Source organism: Petaurus breviceps, unplaced genomic scaffold (assembly GCF_028583685.1).
Source record: "Petaurus breviceps papuanus isolate PSGF00001 unplaced genomic scaffold, PetGlider_PUasm1.0 89763, whole genome shotgun sequence".
Lineage (NCBI taxonomy): Eukaryota > Metazoa > Chordata > Mammalia > Diprotodontia > Petauridae > Petaurus > Petaurus breviceps.
In genome coordinates, this window is record NW_027187118.1 from 99520 (window position 1) to 115216 (window position 15697).

Sequence of the window (15697 nt, forward strand, 5' to 3'; positions counted from 1 at the left end):
CCTTTGGTCCTTCAACTAGCTATCATGTGGAATGATGTCTAATACCATCACTATCTAGGTACCTCCCAGTTTGTCAAAGTCCTTCCTGCAACGTGGGAAAGTAGAACTGAATGCACTAGACATAGTCTGATCAGGACAAATTACAATGGGACAATCACCTCTCTTCCTCTAGACTATGGTGGGGAACCTGCGGCCTTGAGGTCACATGGTTCTCTAGGTTCTCAAGTACTGAATCCTTTGACTGAATCCAGACCTCTGTCATTTCAGTGTTACATCTTCAGATCTTTTCCCATCTAAGTCACTGATGAAAATACTGAATAGCAAAGGGCCAGGAGGAAATCTTTGTGATATTCAACGAGTTACCTCCTTCCAAGTTGACATAGATGACTACTTTTTGGATCAGGTCCTTCAACCAATTCCAAATGCTCCCAGCTGTACTGTCATCTAACCCCTAACCTACATCTCTCTATCTTTTCAGTGAAGATAGAAGGCAACTTTGTCAAATGCTTTGCTGAAACCTGGTATGAGACATCTACAGTCTTCTCCAATTTAATTTAATAAACCCATCCAAAAAGAAAATGAGGTTAATTTGGCCTGGCCACACCAAGCTGCCTGTTCCTAAAGACATTTTTGGTATGCCCAGAGATCCCCAGGGGAAAAAATATCCTACATTCAATTTGCCTTTGGGTACAGAGACAACGTTTGAATGTTACAGTGGGCTTTTATTTTTAACCCTGCTACATTTCTTGGGAAGAGGTAGCATGATATAATGGATACAGCAATAATGGTCTTGGAGTCAAAAAGACTTAGGTCCAACTTTTGCCTCTGGTGGCATGGCCATGGGAAAGGCACTTAATCTTTCGATGTCTTTGGAAACTCTTCAAGACTAGAAATTGCGGAAATACGATGGTAGAAGGCATTTCCTCATCAGGAACTGAAATCACAGGCATAGATAGCATCAATCAAAAAAATATCAAATTTTTCAAGAACTAAAGCCACCTCGCTAAACCAGGTTACAGCTAGTTGACGACCCACATCACTGGAGGGAGTCTCCATTTCAGGAGTGCCTCTATTTTCTTAAAATCATAAGTTAGGACCTCAGAAATGTTATTTGTGACACTCAAACTTGGAAGATGAAATCAGCCTGTGTTTCTGTACAAGAGATAATCTTCATCTTCTGATCCAGGCTTCATGAACCAAGGGGAAACTTTTTTTTAGCACATAAAGAAAGCCCAATATTTTGGTGAGGGGCATAGAAAGGCAACTATCAGTTGGTCATAATTTCTATGCCTAAGTGCTCAACCCCAATGCTTTTCTATTATTCACAAAACATCGAAAAGTCTAACTACCTGGCTGGGAGAGCTTAAGCAGTGAGGTATGCACTTCATTACATTCCCATTCAGACCCAAAGACAAAGTTTGCTGTCTGAAAGGTTTTGCAACGCAAGAGCAGAGGATGCCCCATGGAGGTGAGGGCTAACTTCTCCACAGCAGCAATGTGGTGATGCAGAATCTGCAAAAGATGAAAGAAGAATCAGTCTTTAAATAGCAATTGTCCCCAACGGTGAAGTTAAATTGCCTGACTCTCAGAACAGTGATTCTTGGATATCAGCAATGGCCTAAGCGTCCAGAAGCACCCCTTTGAAAAAGGAAAGCATTGTACTTCTATGTAGGTAGGGGAACAAAGAAAGATGTCATTCTGACCATAGTTCTTCATCTTAGGATAAGTTGTAATGAATTAGAAGGACGACCTTAGCATATTAAACAAGGTAAATAAATAAAATATAAAGGACCTCTGGCAGGCCATTGTGAGTGCCACTGTGGGCCACAATGAGTCCAAAATCTGCCCCCAAACCAAAAGCTACTGAGGGACAGGAAGTGGAAGGGCCAACGGACTTGGAATAAGATGACCTGGGACCAAGTCTTAGGATCATTGGCTTTAGACCTGAAAGTTTCCATTAGAGATCATTTCCTCTAACTCCCTCAGTTTTCAGATGAGGAAACTTACTAGTTATATGACCATGGCAGCAAGACATGGTAGAAAGAGGACTGGATTTGGAGATGCTCCAGGTTCCAATTCCACATCTATTACTTATGTGGGACCACGGGCAAATTACTTTAATTCCCTAGGACTCAACTGTCATCTGTAAAATGAAAGTGGGTTGGCCTAGATGACCTTTCAAGGTCCCTCCTAGCTGCAGGGTCCTGAATTACGTCTACTCTAAGCCTCAGTTTCCTCACCTACAAATGAGAATATTAATATAACATATGATATGGTATAATATATAAATATATAATACTTGTATTTCCTATTTCACAGGATTGTTGGGGGAGAAGTTCTAAAATAGGAAAACGGCATGTGAATGGAATCACTACTTAGTATTGAGCCATTCCATATTAAAAGGGCAAGAGAGGATCCCAGAGCATTGGGTGGGGAGATTCCATTGGAAATACTGTGGGAATGAAATTGTTATTTGCTGCTAAGCATTCTCTGTTGGAATCTGGAAAGAATGGCACACACCACAATGGATGGGACTGGATAGGGTACAACCCCCACCAGCGTGAGTAATGCCTGCAGTCATGAGAAATCACGGCTCCATCTAAGTATTCCAACATTCAATTTGATTCTAGGGTCGCTTCCATTGGTTAGTTAACTTTTGCGTAGAGTCATTCTAAATAAAATAAAAAGTCCTTCTAATGGTAGACCTAAGGCAAAAACCAAGAACTAGGAGGAAGTGGGTCCTATCTTCTAATTCCTTCCCATGTTAAAGCTGCCTGAGAAAAAAGAAAACAAAACAGAAGGGGGAGAGAGAAGAAACTTTCCAAATGACACAGTTATTTCAGCTTCCCTTTGAAGCTAGCAAAGTACATAAGAAATTGGGGGAGGATTTTTCCCTTTGATGTTCTTCCTATCTCTGGGCCTCATTTTGTGTTACCGTAGACTCCATCATGTTCCTTTCACTCGGCCCAATTTCTGTCCCCTTACAGCTTTGTGGTTCTTCCTCCCTAGAGGTCTGGAACGATGTTGCCGACTTCATTTGTTCATTCCTTTTTTCAAATTCTTCCTAAAAGAGCTGTATCTCTCACGGAATCTTTCAGTTAGAAGTCTGGAGAGTATATGAAGACTTGGGGGGCAGGGTGAACGGGGAAAGAAAACAAACATGGAAATCTTTCATTGCTGGAGTGACTTGTCTAACTTGTTCCATTTCTCTCACTACTTGGTGAGCCACATACAAAAAGATACTTGCAATACAAGCAAGGCAGTCTGGGGTGGTGAACCTGAGATGTCCTAGGAGGTCCCAGGCCTGCTATGGGCATGTCATCTCTCAGTGGCCTGGGCAGCTCTTTCTAATTGGCAGAACACATACTATTCTGCACTGAGAAAGGGTGTATGCTCACTAGAAGTTCCATGTAAGTCCTTATGGACTTTCTTTTTAAAGATTTTCATCTCTATTAGTCTCCTCACTGGGATCTCCCAACATGGATATTTCCTGACCAAAAATAAGTGTGCCACTGGCTGGGCAAAGGTTGGGGAGCCAAGGTCAGGTAGAAAAAAAACACCTACAAAAACAAGTACTAATTTCCTAAGCCCAGGTCACATCAATAAACCAGAGAGCAGCAATCCATTCTGTCCCATATGGGATGGTGGGAAAGACCCTAGATACTTCTACTAGTATGTGACCTTGGGCAAGTCACTTAACTTGTTTACCTTAATCCAGTGGAGAAGGAAATAGTCAAGCACTCTAGTATCTTTGCCAAAAAATGTCAAATGGATAGTACAGTCCACACAGTCATGAAAAATCAGACATGACTGAATGACAATTCTACTTGGAAGGCCAAGAACCTTCCTTGGCCCGGAATAAAGGGTCTCTGCGTTGCTTTCCTTTCCCACCTCCTAAGAAGATGGCCAGAAGGAACAAAAAAGTTCTGGATTGAAAATGTAACTGAAGAGGAAATCCCTGGAAACATTAGGGGACAACGTGATACGGTGGGCAAGAGATTTCAAGTCAGAGGATGCAGGTATGAATCCCAGTTCTATCTCTTAATAGCCAGTCACTTTCCTCTCTGGGTTTTATATGGTAAATATGAACATTATATTATATGACCTCTCAGCTTCCTTTCAGACAGAAATTCTTTGTTTCTATGAATTTTTTAGAGAGGCAGAGAAAAAAATCATTGACGAGCCATTAGGGAAGAGAATATTACAATTAGAATAAACCTCAGAGATAATTGAGTCCATTGGTTTTCAAAGAGTATATGGCAGGACACCAGCACAGCAGGAGATTTGGGAGGTTATGCCATTGCAGAAAAGAGAAAATTTACAAATAACATTGTTTGCTATAAATTTTATTTACCTAGTATACACAGTGTGATAAGTATAGTATTTGTAAAATAAACAAGCCTTGCCTATTAAAAAATACATCATCCTTTGAAGTGTGAGGAGCTAGTATACAGGGCCTTGCACATAGTAGGTGCTTAAGAAACAGCTGTTGAATTAGAACAATTATAGCTGGTTACAACAGCAGCCTACAGCTCCCACTATAAAAGGTTCACTTGAACAGTGTTTTCCGAGGAAAGGGTGGGGAACCTGTGGCCTTGAGGACACATTCGGCCATCTAGGTCCTCAAGGGCAGCCCCTGGACTGAATCCAAATTTCACAGAACAAATGCCCTTAAGAAAAGGATTTGTTATATAAAACTTGACCTAGTCAAAAGGTCACAACTGTGGATTTAGAGGGCCACAGGTGGTCTCAAGGCCACAGATTCACCACCCTTGGTCTATATCATTTAGAAAATCAATTCATTACTAAATACTGGTGCTCTAGAGAAACTCCTACATGCCAAATGAGAAGCCTTCATGTACAAGTCCTTGTTATACTTTCTTATTTCTTATCAGGAACACAGACCCAGATTTCCTTCCGGACCTCAGCAGAAGCATCTACATATATCAGATGGGTTGCGGTAAGGTAGAGAGTCCCGTTAGCTGGTTTCTTGTTTACATAACGATTCAATAACAGGACATTTTCAACCTATTTAAAAAGAAAAAAAGAAAAAAAAAAGATTAAACTCCAACTTGCTACCTGTGACTGAAATATGAGAATTAAACATTTCTTTCATTATCCTGGTGGCTCTCCTCTTGACTTTCTCCAGTTTTACCAACAGCCTTTCTAAAATGAGATACTCAGAAGTAAACAGCATATTCTAGTTACAAGTTGATGTGATCAAGGCAGAGGACAGTAGGACTAGAACCTCTCTACTCCTGTACAGCAGCCTAAGATCACACTGGCGTCTTGAATGCCACATCACACATGGCCTACTAAGGCCCCCTGATCTTCTCCAGATGAACTGCCATCAAGGCATATCTCTACCATCTTGTGCTTGTGAAGCTAATTTTAAAAAAAATTTACATTTGGGGTGGCTAGGCAGTATAGTGAATAGAGACTGGCCCTGGAGTCAGGAGGACCTGAGTTCAAATCTGGCCTCAGACACTTACTAGCCAAGTGAAAAATTTATATTTATTCCTATTAAATTTTCCCTTATAATATGTGGCCCAATGTCCTAATGTTTGATAAGGATCTCTTCATCCACATTTTTTGTAAAAATGATAAGAAACACTGATCACTGAGGCATTCCAAAACGACTCTTTGGGTCTGCACTTTCAACCTGTGTGTGTGTGGACGGGTCAGGGGTGGATGGGTGTCCAGGACTGCCTGCCGGAAAGAATCAAGGAGCAATGAAGCATACAAACACTAGAGGGAAGGGGTTGGTTGGGGTGTGATTCAAGAATACTTGCTGAAGGGATGGAGGAAGCTGGAGCAAGAGCCTCTGAGCCACACAGCAGAGAAGGAAGGAAGAAGAGTGAAAACCCCAACTTCAACAGCCATTTCTCAGCCCCAGAGTGTGCAGAGAACTGTGCTGTACACTGGCAGAAATATAAGACAACATGGCATGGTGCCTGCTCTCCCAATGGGAGCCAAGAATGAGTCAAGAATCAGAATATGAAACTGTATTCTTTACCTAAAGGAACAAGGGATTGGCCTGGCTAAGTAGCTTACACGGCCCTGTTCTCCACAGAGCAGTGTGGTCAATGCCCTTCTTTTACACTTCACCCTCAGGGCCACGACCACACCGGATGTTGTGACACTTACAAGAATTCTGCTCTTAGAGACCCCATGGCCCATAAAACATGGTGTTTTCTATTTCCCTTTCCGGAAGAAAGGAAATGAGATGCGCTTCCGAGGTTTCTTAATCCATTTACTACCCTGATTTGCCACAAGTATTGGCAACAGCTCAAATCTACAATTTTTTTAAAATGAGGAACACAGTGGGTCCAGAAGGGCTTACCAGCCTAAGAACATGCATCAGACATGCCCCATACTATCATTGCCTGATATAATCATTCATTATGAATACTACTGGAAAAAAAAACAGAGGATGTAAAGGTCATCTGAGTCCAGATCCTACATTTGTGATTGAGGGAAACTGAGGCACAGAGTGGTGAACTGAATTTACTAACGTCACTCAGATAGGAACAGAATGGGGATTTAGATCCCAAGTATTCTCACTCCAAATCCTGTCCTCTCTTTTCTTTTCAAATTTCAAAAGACTTTTTTTCTGTTTTCTCATTAAGGTCTTTCCTTTAAAACGATGAGCAAGAAAGTGCAAAACATCAACAATAGAAGGGAGAAGGGAGAGGAGGAAAATGAAGACTAAGGAGGTATTCTGATCCAATATGGTAGCAGCATACTCTTGTTCTAGGATGCTCCAGTAGAGACTGGATGACCACTTGTTGGCCAGGTCATAGAGCAGAGATCCGGAACTTTTTGTTTCTTGGACACCCTCCCCCCATGTGGGTAGGCAGACTGAGGAAGCCACAATTTTAAATGTATAAAATAAAACACTAGAATTATAAAGGAATCCAAAGGAGAGTAAAAATAAAGGGGTAATTGCTTTTTTTCCATCGAAGTTCATGAGCCCCCTGAAGCCTAGCCACAGTGGGCCCCAGACTAAAAACACTTGTTGTAGGGGGTAGGGGTTCCAGTATGAGTTGAACTGGATTGCCAACTAAGCCTCCTACAAATCTGAAATTCTGTTATTCTATTATTCTGAAAAAGATCCAGTGAAAAACACTACAGGAAATAGAGTTCTGGTATATGCCACTATCAGGTACTGAATGCATTTATTAGATCAGTTAATAAGGTTAAGTGGAAGCAGCAAAGTCATGGGACCTGGGTTTAGATCCAACCTCTGCTACTTACTATCTGGGTGGCTGAGGGCAAAATAATTTCTCCCTTCTGGGCCTCAGTTTCTTCACTGGTAAAATGAGGTGCTCTGACTAGATGAGCTTCAAGACCCCTTACAGCCCTAAGTCCTATCATCTAAGAGATCTTCCATGTATGAAGCTTCCCAGGACTTAACAAAATGAGATAAGTCTCTTTCAAGTGAAAGAGTCAGAATGCTTCATCTAGAGCCAAAGTGTTTCAGGACCTGAAATTCAGAAAAAAAGTCAAAGAACAGCACCGTCTGTTACAGGCCCTTGCCTTTCCAATGAGCATGTTCTCCTGGTATCAAAAAGCCCCTTTTTAAGCTTTTAAAGATAAACCTCCTGTGAATGGGGAACTTGATGGGAGCATGCCTTTGCTTTCTAGAAAAGGCATGCTTACCAGACTTTTCATAGTCCTAAGTTTCTGAAAATCCATCCACACAAAGGCTAATATTTGTCTTTTTTTTTAATTAAAAATAATTTTCCGAAGAAGAAAAGATACACAGGCAATACAGCCCAAAGTAAAATCAGACCTTTCACATGATCATTTAAAGTTTCTCTGAGCACTAACCTCAAATTCCCCAACTCAGACCCCCATCTGAAATGGAACGCTGACTTAGTTTAGGGGAACTTGTTGGTATTGCTTCCTTGACCACATTATCTCAAGGAAAGGGGATCAGAGGACCTGAATTCAAACTGGGAAAGGGTATCCCAACAGGTAGGAAGGTAAATGGGTCAGAGCTGTAAATTAGAACTAGCAGTGTTCATGTTGCCCTGATGGCTGTATTTCATAAAACCTCCCAGGCAGGTGAATACAAACAGCCCGAGCTAGAAAGCAATAAGGTGAGAACAAGAAAGAAGGACCAGAAAAAGCATGTAACTCATCTGCAGTGAAGGAGGGGGTCAGGGAAAAAAAGAGGTCAGAGAAATAGGAATCTAAGGATGAGTCTTGTCATTTAGAGATACCATATATTGAAATACCGTATTTTCTGCTAAACGTATTCAGTCATTTCTAATATGGCCTAAAGGGATGAGGAACCTGCAGCCTTGAGGTCATGTATGGCCTTCTAGGTCCTCAGATGCAGCCCTTTGAATGAATCCCAACTTCACAGAACAAATCCTTTGTATTAAGGGGATTTGTTCTGTGAAGTTGGGATTCATTCAAAGGGCCAAACTTGAGGACCTGGAAGGTCACATGTGGCCTTGAGGTTGCAGGTTTCCCACTCCTGGACTAAACCTTTCTGGAACTCCAAGGGCTGGAGTGAGGGAGCAGAGCAGGCCAAGCCAGGAAGATGCTTTCAAATGCCACTTAGGAGGGGAATATTTGTGGGGAGTAAGCTGTACTGGGACAGACAGTGATGCCAAGAAAAACCATTCAAAATGACTCCATATGGGGGTGGCTAGGTGGCCCAGTGAATAGAACACCAGCCCTGGAGTCAGGAGGACCTGAGTTCAAATCCGACCTCAGAAACTTAACATACACACACACACACAAGAACTAGCCTTGTGACCTTGGGCAAGTCACTTAACTACAATTGCCCTACCTTCCCCCCTCCAAAAAAAAAAGAGACAAAAATGACTCCTGGCCCAGAAGGCCCAATAAGTCAACTTCATTTTAATATTTTCTTGTTTGTTTAATTAAAGCTAGGAAAAGACAATTGAAAGTATTGGGCTGACTGTCTTGAGGAGGTGATGTCAAGGGTAATGACCTCATTAATGGTTGGTAGGCAACTTTCCAATCATTATCTCATTCCATCTTCACAAAACCCCTGCAGTCAAGGGCTATTATTATTGCCATTTTACAGAATGGCACAGGACCTGGTATCCAAAGACCAAAGTTTCATGCCTAGATCTTCCACTTACTAACACTGTGACCTTGGATAAGTCCCATCATTTTCCTTTGTTTTCTCATCTGTAAGATAAGGGTGTTGGACCAAATGATCCCCAAGATCCCCCCATTTATCTCAATCACAATAATAATTGCTTGAGACAAAGTAGACGTTTTTTTGCCTTTAAAGGGACTACAGTTAGGGGTGGCTAGGTGGCACAGTGAATAGAGCACCAGCCCTGGAGTCAGGAGGACCTGAGTTCAAATCCGGCCTCAGACACTTAACAGAAAAACTAGCTGTGTGACCTTGGGCAAGTCACTTAACCCCAATTGCCCTCCAAAATGCAAAAAAAAGAGACTACAGTAGCAACTTTAAGGACAGTACCTTTGCACACAATAGGAGTTTAATAAATGTTTGTTGAATTATAATTCTAAGGCAGGAAGAGAAAGTAAATGCTGGTACACTCGAGCTACAGGAAGCACCTGGAAAGCGGGTCTAGATGTAGATTCTACATCTGGAAAGGAGATGCAGTGCCATCTCTTCTTCTGTCTGTCTCTATTAGAATTCAAGCCCCTTAGAGGCAGGGACAGAGCTCCTTTTTTATTTGTATATCCAGAGCTGATCACATAAATAACTACTTTCAGCCATTCTGGGGAACATCACCAGTCAGTTCCGTTCTACCTAAAGTCATCCTTTGTGAGCCTTCTCAGCAAGTGCTGGAAAATCAGGATGACAATCCTTGACAATTCATCACCTTCCTCATAAAGTGCTAGAAAAAGTCTGAGTTGGTCATCACCATCCTCAGTTTACTCAAAGCTTTTGTGTTCCTGATGCTGTTCTTCCAGGCCTGCCTCATGCTTCCATATTCTTTTTAAACAGCCCTTGCTTTCATCTTCTACTTGGCCCTAGAAACAAGAGAGGAGAAGATGCTGTAGTGGAAACCACACTGGCATCCCCAGGATGGCTGCTAGCACAGGTTCTTAGATCTGCTTTACCAGGAAAGCTAGCTGATCAAGGGTTCAACAATCTTTCTTAATAATATTCACTAGTTCTGGGGAAAGGTCAGCACCCTGAACTTCAGAGAAAATACAAGCAGAGAAAAAAAGACCAACAGACAGGCCTCTGACTGCCTGAATCAACTATACACTTAGCAAAAGGTGTGAAAGCCTTCCTACAAGCAAGCTCCCCTTAAGGGGCTTCATGTGAGACCTATTAATGGTGGGGGAGATCTTACATCCCATTAACATTACAGATGCCCCCTTCAACATGGGGCAATGCTTCGATTTGTATAATGTCACTCTTTTCTGACATGTTGGCGGTCTCACTAAACTTTTTTTTCTTCATTAAAAGGGATGGTTCTCTGGGAGGGGGAGGGGAAGAGACGCAATGGGAAATGTAAGTGATGTAAGGACAAAAGATAGCAATGAAATTTATTTTTTCAAAAACTACCTTGGTCAATGAATCCCCTCTATTCATACGTCTTTTTAGATAGCTGCTCCGTTTTATTCCTTCATTGGAATTGTTTCTCTTTCCATTTTCAGAATCTAACCCTGGAGACTCTTATGGAGTATGGGATTTTTAGGTTGTAGAGAAATAATAATGATAATAGTTAACTTCATATAGTGCTAAGCACTTTACAATAATTATCTCCTTTGATCCTCACAAAGCTCCTGCAAGGTAAGTGCTATTGTTATCCCCATTTTACAGATGAGGAAACTGAGGCAAACAGAGGTAACTGACCTACCCATGGTCATGTGGTTAATAAGTAACTGAGATCAAATTTGAGCTTAGGTCTTCCTGACTCTAGGCTGGGAGCTCTAGCTAATGGGCCACCTCAATACCAATGTCTATCCCAGGGGTGGGGGAACCTAAAGCCTGGAGGCTACATGTGGTCCTCTAGGTCCTTAAGGGCAGCCCTTTGACTGAATCCCAACTTCACAGAACAAATTACCTTAATAAAAGGATTTGTTCTGTAAGACTTGGACTCAGTCAAAAGGCTGTACCCGAGGACTTAGAAGGTCACATATGGCCTCGAGGCCAAAGGTTCCCCACTCCTGGTCTAGCCCTTTTATGAACCTTCTGAAATGTGCTTTCCCCAAGGCTAGGGTACATGTCAGATTATGCCTAATTTTCTTTTTTCTCTTTCACAGATTCTAAGATTGGTTCCTTTCCCCCAAGGTTCTCCTCATTTCTCCTCAGGAAATCACATCCCCGAAATGATTATTCTACCTTCTGAAGGATCAAATTGTCAATAAAGCAAGCCTAGAATGAAGTAGCTGCTTTGCTTTTCCAGAGAGTTCCAGTAGGGTTTTAGCTTCACTCCTTCACGCCTCCATGCTGGGTGTTTGATCTGCCTCCCAAAGTCCTTCCTCCTTCCTCATTCTGCCCATGTGTTCTTTTGTATTTTAGTATTTTGTGATGACTTCGCTTTTATTTCTCTGTCTGCTAATGTTGTCTCCAATGTTTTACCATGTTTCCACTCCTCTGGTGCCAGAATTTCCTGATGAGTATGTGATTTTCATACACAAAACTACCCCCCTTTTACTTATGCTTTTCTTCTCAAATTAGGCAAAATCTCTCAGAGCCTTTTACAGTTATTCCAGGAAGTCACAGGGATGCCTATACTTTTCTCCTTTTATTAGATGATGTGATAGTAATGGAACATAAAGATCCCCCTGTATTGGCTTGGTTTTCAAATTGATTGTGTTAAAACCCAGAGCTTGTTAATCCCACCTGTGGGATGGACTTGTTGATGTGAAAAGAAAGTCTTGAGCTGGGAGGAGCTGGTGACATAGATTTGGAGAGACACAAGAGAGAGGCAGAAGAACTTTTTGGAAGCAGCACCTCCTGGAGGCAGAGAGAGAGACTGAGAGAATTGCTGGGGGTCACTTTGAATCGCCCTGGACTTTTGAGACCTGCCCCCTGAGCTACCAAGGACTGAGGAGACATGGCTGTTTTGCTGGTACTTTGTCTGTCTGTTTTGATGTTGTTTTGCCAGATTTGTCCACTGGTGAAAGACAGTCCTGTTGTTGAAGAAGTCCTGGAACCTGGCTTTTGGTTAAGAAGCCCTGAGACTGTCCTGCAGACAGAGAGTCAATACTGTCCACTGGTGAAGGACAGTGCTGTTGTTGCAGGGGTCTGGGAACCTTTCTGTTGTTTCAGAAGCCCTGAAGAAGGATTTTCTGGTTGTATGTTTACAGAAATCCTGGGAGAGGGTTTTGCTAATGTTTTCAGGGGTTCTAGGACTGTTCTACAGACAGAGGATGAATTAATGAAGGGGACTGGCAATGTATCTTGTGGCCTTGCTAAGCCTTGTCTCCCCAGGAACTAAGATTGCTGAGAACTTGCCTCATGTCAAGATGAAGAAAAGACCTCCATTTGGGTATTAAGTGCTGTGCTTAAACTTGATATAACTCTGGGGTAGATTCAATTGTGATCCAGGGGTGGGGAACTTTTGACCTTTTTGTGTTCTATGGTTGAACAAATGAATGTACTTTACTTATGTTTGGAAACTAATCTCCATTTGAGAAGAGGGGTTTTGTGATGGACTAAATGAAGGTACAGCCTAGGGGTGGAGTAGTATTTAGAACAGGGACTTTGTAATTGATTGAATGAATGGAAGGTCCTGGGGTGGGGTAATACTTGAAGATTATTTAATCACCCTTAGTAAATGCTGTATTTTGAATGGTGTCATGTTTTGACCTTCTCTGTTCTTGGTTTGTCACTGAGTAAAATGGAGAGCACCTATGCTGGTATTCTGAACCTTGGGAAGTTGCCTTTCCTTGGTATTACATTACAGATGATAACACCTATTTAAAGCTGAGGGGATCTTGGAAGTCACATAGTCTAACTTCCTCATTTTACAGAAAAGGAAACTGAGTCTCTGATCCTTTGATAAAAAAATTGTCAGTCATTATTAACTAGAGCTGGCGTTGGCTCCTGCAAGGCATCTTCAACGAATTGTATCCCTTACATGAGGGGTGGGGGTGGAGTGGGATAGTGGTGGTGATTTTTTTCACAGAATATCAATAGCAAAATGTAGAGTCCCCTCTAATCATCAAATCACTCAGCTCTGCCTCTCCCATGGGCACTTCTAAGGTTCATAATTGTAAAGCAGAAGCAGATCTGCATTGGTAGGGAGATTTCCCTTACTGGGAGTTCCCTCTACCAATGAAATCACAGGTCTCATCTGTTTGTTCTTTTTTTTCTTCTTAACAAAACTTTCTAAGACTACATGCAGGAGAGTTGTCTTTCTACTTTGGCGGAGGCGGTTTCTTCCTTGAATGCAGTTTTCTCTCTACACTGAAATTACAAGTCTCCAACAGGAGAGCCAGGAGCTTTGGGGGATCAAGTCTAAAGCCCTCATTTTAAAGAAGGGGAAGCTCAGGCCCAGAAAAGGGAGGGGCATAGTCCAGCGGCCATCCATCGAGGGGTCGCTGGGATCTGGACTCGAAGCCCGCGGGCACCCTTCCCACTACACCACACTGCCTAGGTGAGCACAAGCACAGGGAGAACTGGACAGGACGGGACCGGACCTATTGAAGGAAGTTCACACGAGTACCAAGGCGTGGCGGGGAGACCCAAGAACACATCCAAAGCGGGCCCGGAGGGCTTGTTTGGGAGAGGGCACCTAAGTAGGAAGCAGGGTACCTGGGGGAAGACTCCTCGGGAGGGGGGCTCTGCGTCCCCGAGGGCCGGGATGGGGGGGTACCCCCCGAGCCCGGAAGTGGTCCCGAGACTTCCCTGGTCCGAGTTCAGGGGCGTGCCTTACCTTGGGCAGGGTGATGTGCTCCATGGCCTCAGTCTCCCGCACTCCTGGTCCCAGGTGGTGGGCTTGGCTCTGGGGCACCGGGGGACAGGACGGGCAGCCTCAGTCACCTCCCCCCACCTCCTCCTGCTCCTCCCCTTCCTCCTCCTCCTGCTGCTGCCCCACGGCCACCGAAGCCGCCTCCTCCCCCTCCCTCCAGCTCCGCAGCTGCTTCCAGGGGAGAGCATCCCGCCTCCCCCCCCGGCCCCGCCCACTGGGCCTCCTTGGCCGCCGCTCCCGCCCCCTTGGCCTTAGGCCCCGCCCTCTCAGTCTCACCTCCTTCCCCTCCGAGGGAAAGCCTGCCCTCCTCCTGTCTTGGGCACCTCCGAATTTCTCTGGCTCCCTTCTCCAGTGGGACAAGAGAACCAGGGCACTCACCAAGCTTCTTTGGGTTCGGTTCTGCACTGGTACCTCACGCCACCCTCCTCCAATTCCTGGCCCGGCCTGGCCCAAAGACATCACTCCCACCAGGCACTCACCCTCAACGAACCTTTAGATTTGAGAAATGGAAAGGACATCAAAATTCGATAAAACAAAACAACAGCCTCCCCGCTGTTTCTCAAATACTATTCCTCCATTTCCCAACTCCACACCTTTGCAATGGCTGTGCCCCGTGCCTGGAATGCTCTCCCTCCTTGTCTCCTCTTAGAACCACTATTCTCCTTCAAAACTTCTCTATAATCACCTCCACAAGATGGCCCCCAACTCTTACTCCCTCTCACCCCCTCTAAAAATGACATTGTCTTTATTTTGTGTGAGCTTACATATATTATCTCCCCAGTTAGAATGTAAGCTCCATTACAGCAGTCAGTCAGCAAGTCAACATTTATAAAATGCCTACTATGTGCCAGAAACTGTGCTACAAACTGAGGATACAAAGAAAGGGGAAAACAAGCCCAGCCCTTGCCCTCAAAGATCTCACAATCTCTGTACAACAAACCAGGAATAGACTGAGTCAATTGGAGCTAATAACCAGGGAAAGCTGTTAAGCAGCATGGCTCTTACAGAGGATGGGTTTTGAGCTGAAGGAATCCTGGGAAATCAGGAGGCTTCAAATCCTGCCCCTGTCCCTTATTACCCCCTTAAATTGTGAACTCTCTGGGAGCAGGGACTATCTTTCCCTTCTCTTTGCATTCCCAGAATTTAGCACAGTGCCTGGCACATAGTTGTGTGGTAGTGTCTGGTTCTACATGATTCAATGGGGAGGGGGCTTTCTTGGAACATATTCTGGAGTAGTTTGCCATTTCCTTCTCCAGTGTGTCCCAATTTTAGAGGTGAGAAACTGAGGCAAACAGGGTCAAATGACTTATCTAGGGTCACACAGCTAGTATCTGAGGCTGGATTTGAACTCAGGTCTTCCTGACTCCAGGCCCAGCATTTTATCCACTGTGCCACCTAGCTGCCCCCTGACATATATTAGGGGCTTATAAATCTTCGAATCCAAGTTTGGATTCAGTAAAAGAGCCACACTTGAGGACCTAGGAGGCCACATGTGGCTTCAGGGAGCACAAGTTCCCCACCCCTGGCTGTCAGATTGTTAACACAGAGATAAGTTTCATAGAACTTCTTTTATTTCATTTTCTTTTCATTCTAACCAAATCACTCTTCTGCTATTAAACTACAGTGGTTCCCCATTGCCTCTAGAATGAAATACAAAGTTATTAGCCAGCTGGCAAAGGCCTTCCCTACTTTTGCAGACATGGTTCCTCTGACTCCTCCTCATGCTCCAGCCAGACTGGCTTCCAGGAAGTTCTTGCCTCCAGGTCTTTGCATAGGCTCTCCTATGTACCCTGACTGCT

The 15697-nt window shown here is 43.6% G+C and overlaps 1 protein-coding gene across 5 annotated transcripts in view; it reads right to left on the minus strand.

Moving 5' to 3' along the window:
• LOC138176501 (phosphatidylinositol-3,5-bisphosphate 3-phosphatase MTMR8-like) overlaps positions 1-14095 on the minus strand; it is a 49415-nt gene extending 35320 nt beyond the window's left edge. For all 5 annotated transcript variants that reach the window (XM_069107282.1, XM_069107281.1, XM_069107280.1 and 2 more), the window contains exons 1-3: positions 13863-14095; positions 4906-5028; positions 1350-1512 (exon numbers count right to left, since the gene is read on the minus strand). In XM_069107282.1, coding sequence (XP_068963383.1) covers positions 1350-1512; positions 4906-5028; positions 13863-13886 — 310 coding nt within the window. In that variant the 5' untranslated portion in view covers positions 13887-14095. The remainder of the gene's footprint in view (positions 1-1349; positions 1513-4905; positions 5029-13862) is intronic.
• Positions 14096-15697: the final 1602 nt, after the last annotated feature.